The sequence below is a fragment of the Cyprinodon variegatus genome, unplaced genomic scaffold (genome assembly GCF_000732505.1).
Source record: "Cyprinodon variegatus isolate N-32 unplaced genomic scaffold, C_variegatus-1.0 Scaffold373, whole genome shotgun sequence".
NCBI lineage: Eukaryota > Metazoa > Chordata > Actinopteri > Cyprinodontiformes > Cyprinodontidae > Cyprinodon > Cyprinodon variegatus.
In genome coordinates, this window is record NW_015150826.1 from 168511 (window position 1) to 169166 (window position 656).

The window sequence follows — 656 nt, forward strand, 5'->3', positions numbered from 1 at the left end:
GTTAGACCCGACTGGTCCTGCATGTTAGGTTCTGTTTGGACCCAGTGTCCGTGTCTCTAAACGGATCTCTGCTTGCAGGAACAAGACATGAGCTGCACCTTGAGTCTTTATGCGACCTCTAACCTTCCCTAAAACCCGCTGTAGATGTAAGTATATCAGATCTGACCTGAATGATTTCTGAGCACATTCTAATGTGTCTAGTTCCACAGCTGTTCATGTACTGCTAGAACCATAGAACCAAAACTGACTAAAGAAATGAGTCCAGAAAGGGTCCAGAACCACAGCAGAGAACCTTCCAGGAAAGTCGGGTCCACCAAAGTTACTCTATGAGAGCGTCAGCAGCACCTCCAGGAGGTCCCAGTAGAACCCAGAACCACATCAGGGCTCCAAGACCCAACAGAACCACAGCCGACCCAATAAAGAACACAAACATCCTTCCCACATTAACCACAATCCTCTCTAAGACTTCTGGGATGAAAGAACATCATCCCAATGGTCAAACAGGATGTGGTGAAACAGAACCGGGTCCATTTGACCCATTAGGACTCAGTAAAAAATGCAGAACCAAAGGTGTGAACCAGGAGCTGATTCCGCCCTCAGGATGAACTTTAAGGTTTAAACATGAGTTCTAGGTGTGGCCCGGTGAAGAATCCACC

General features: G+C 47.3%; 1 protein-coding gene across 6 annotated transcripts in view; it reads left to right on the forward strand.

Annotated features, from left to right (window-relative positions):
• stat1 (signal transducer and activator of transcription 1) overlaps positions 1–656 on the forward strand; it is a 20575-nt gene that overhangs the window by 17840 nt on the left and 2079 nt on the right. For 4 of the 6 annotated variants that reach the window (XM_015386655.1, XM_015386658.1, XM_015386657.1 and 1 more), the window contains one exon: positions 79–146. The exons of the other annotated variants lie outside the window; for them this stretch is intronic. In XM_015386655.1, coding sequence (XP_015242141.1) covers positions 79–132 — 54 coding nt within the window. In that variant the 3' untranslated portion in view covers positions 133–146. The remainder of the gene's footprint in view (positions 1–78; positions 147–656) is intronic. 6 annotated transcript variants of the gene reach the window in all.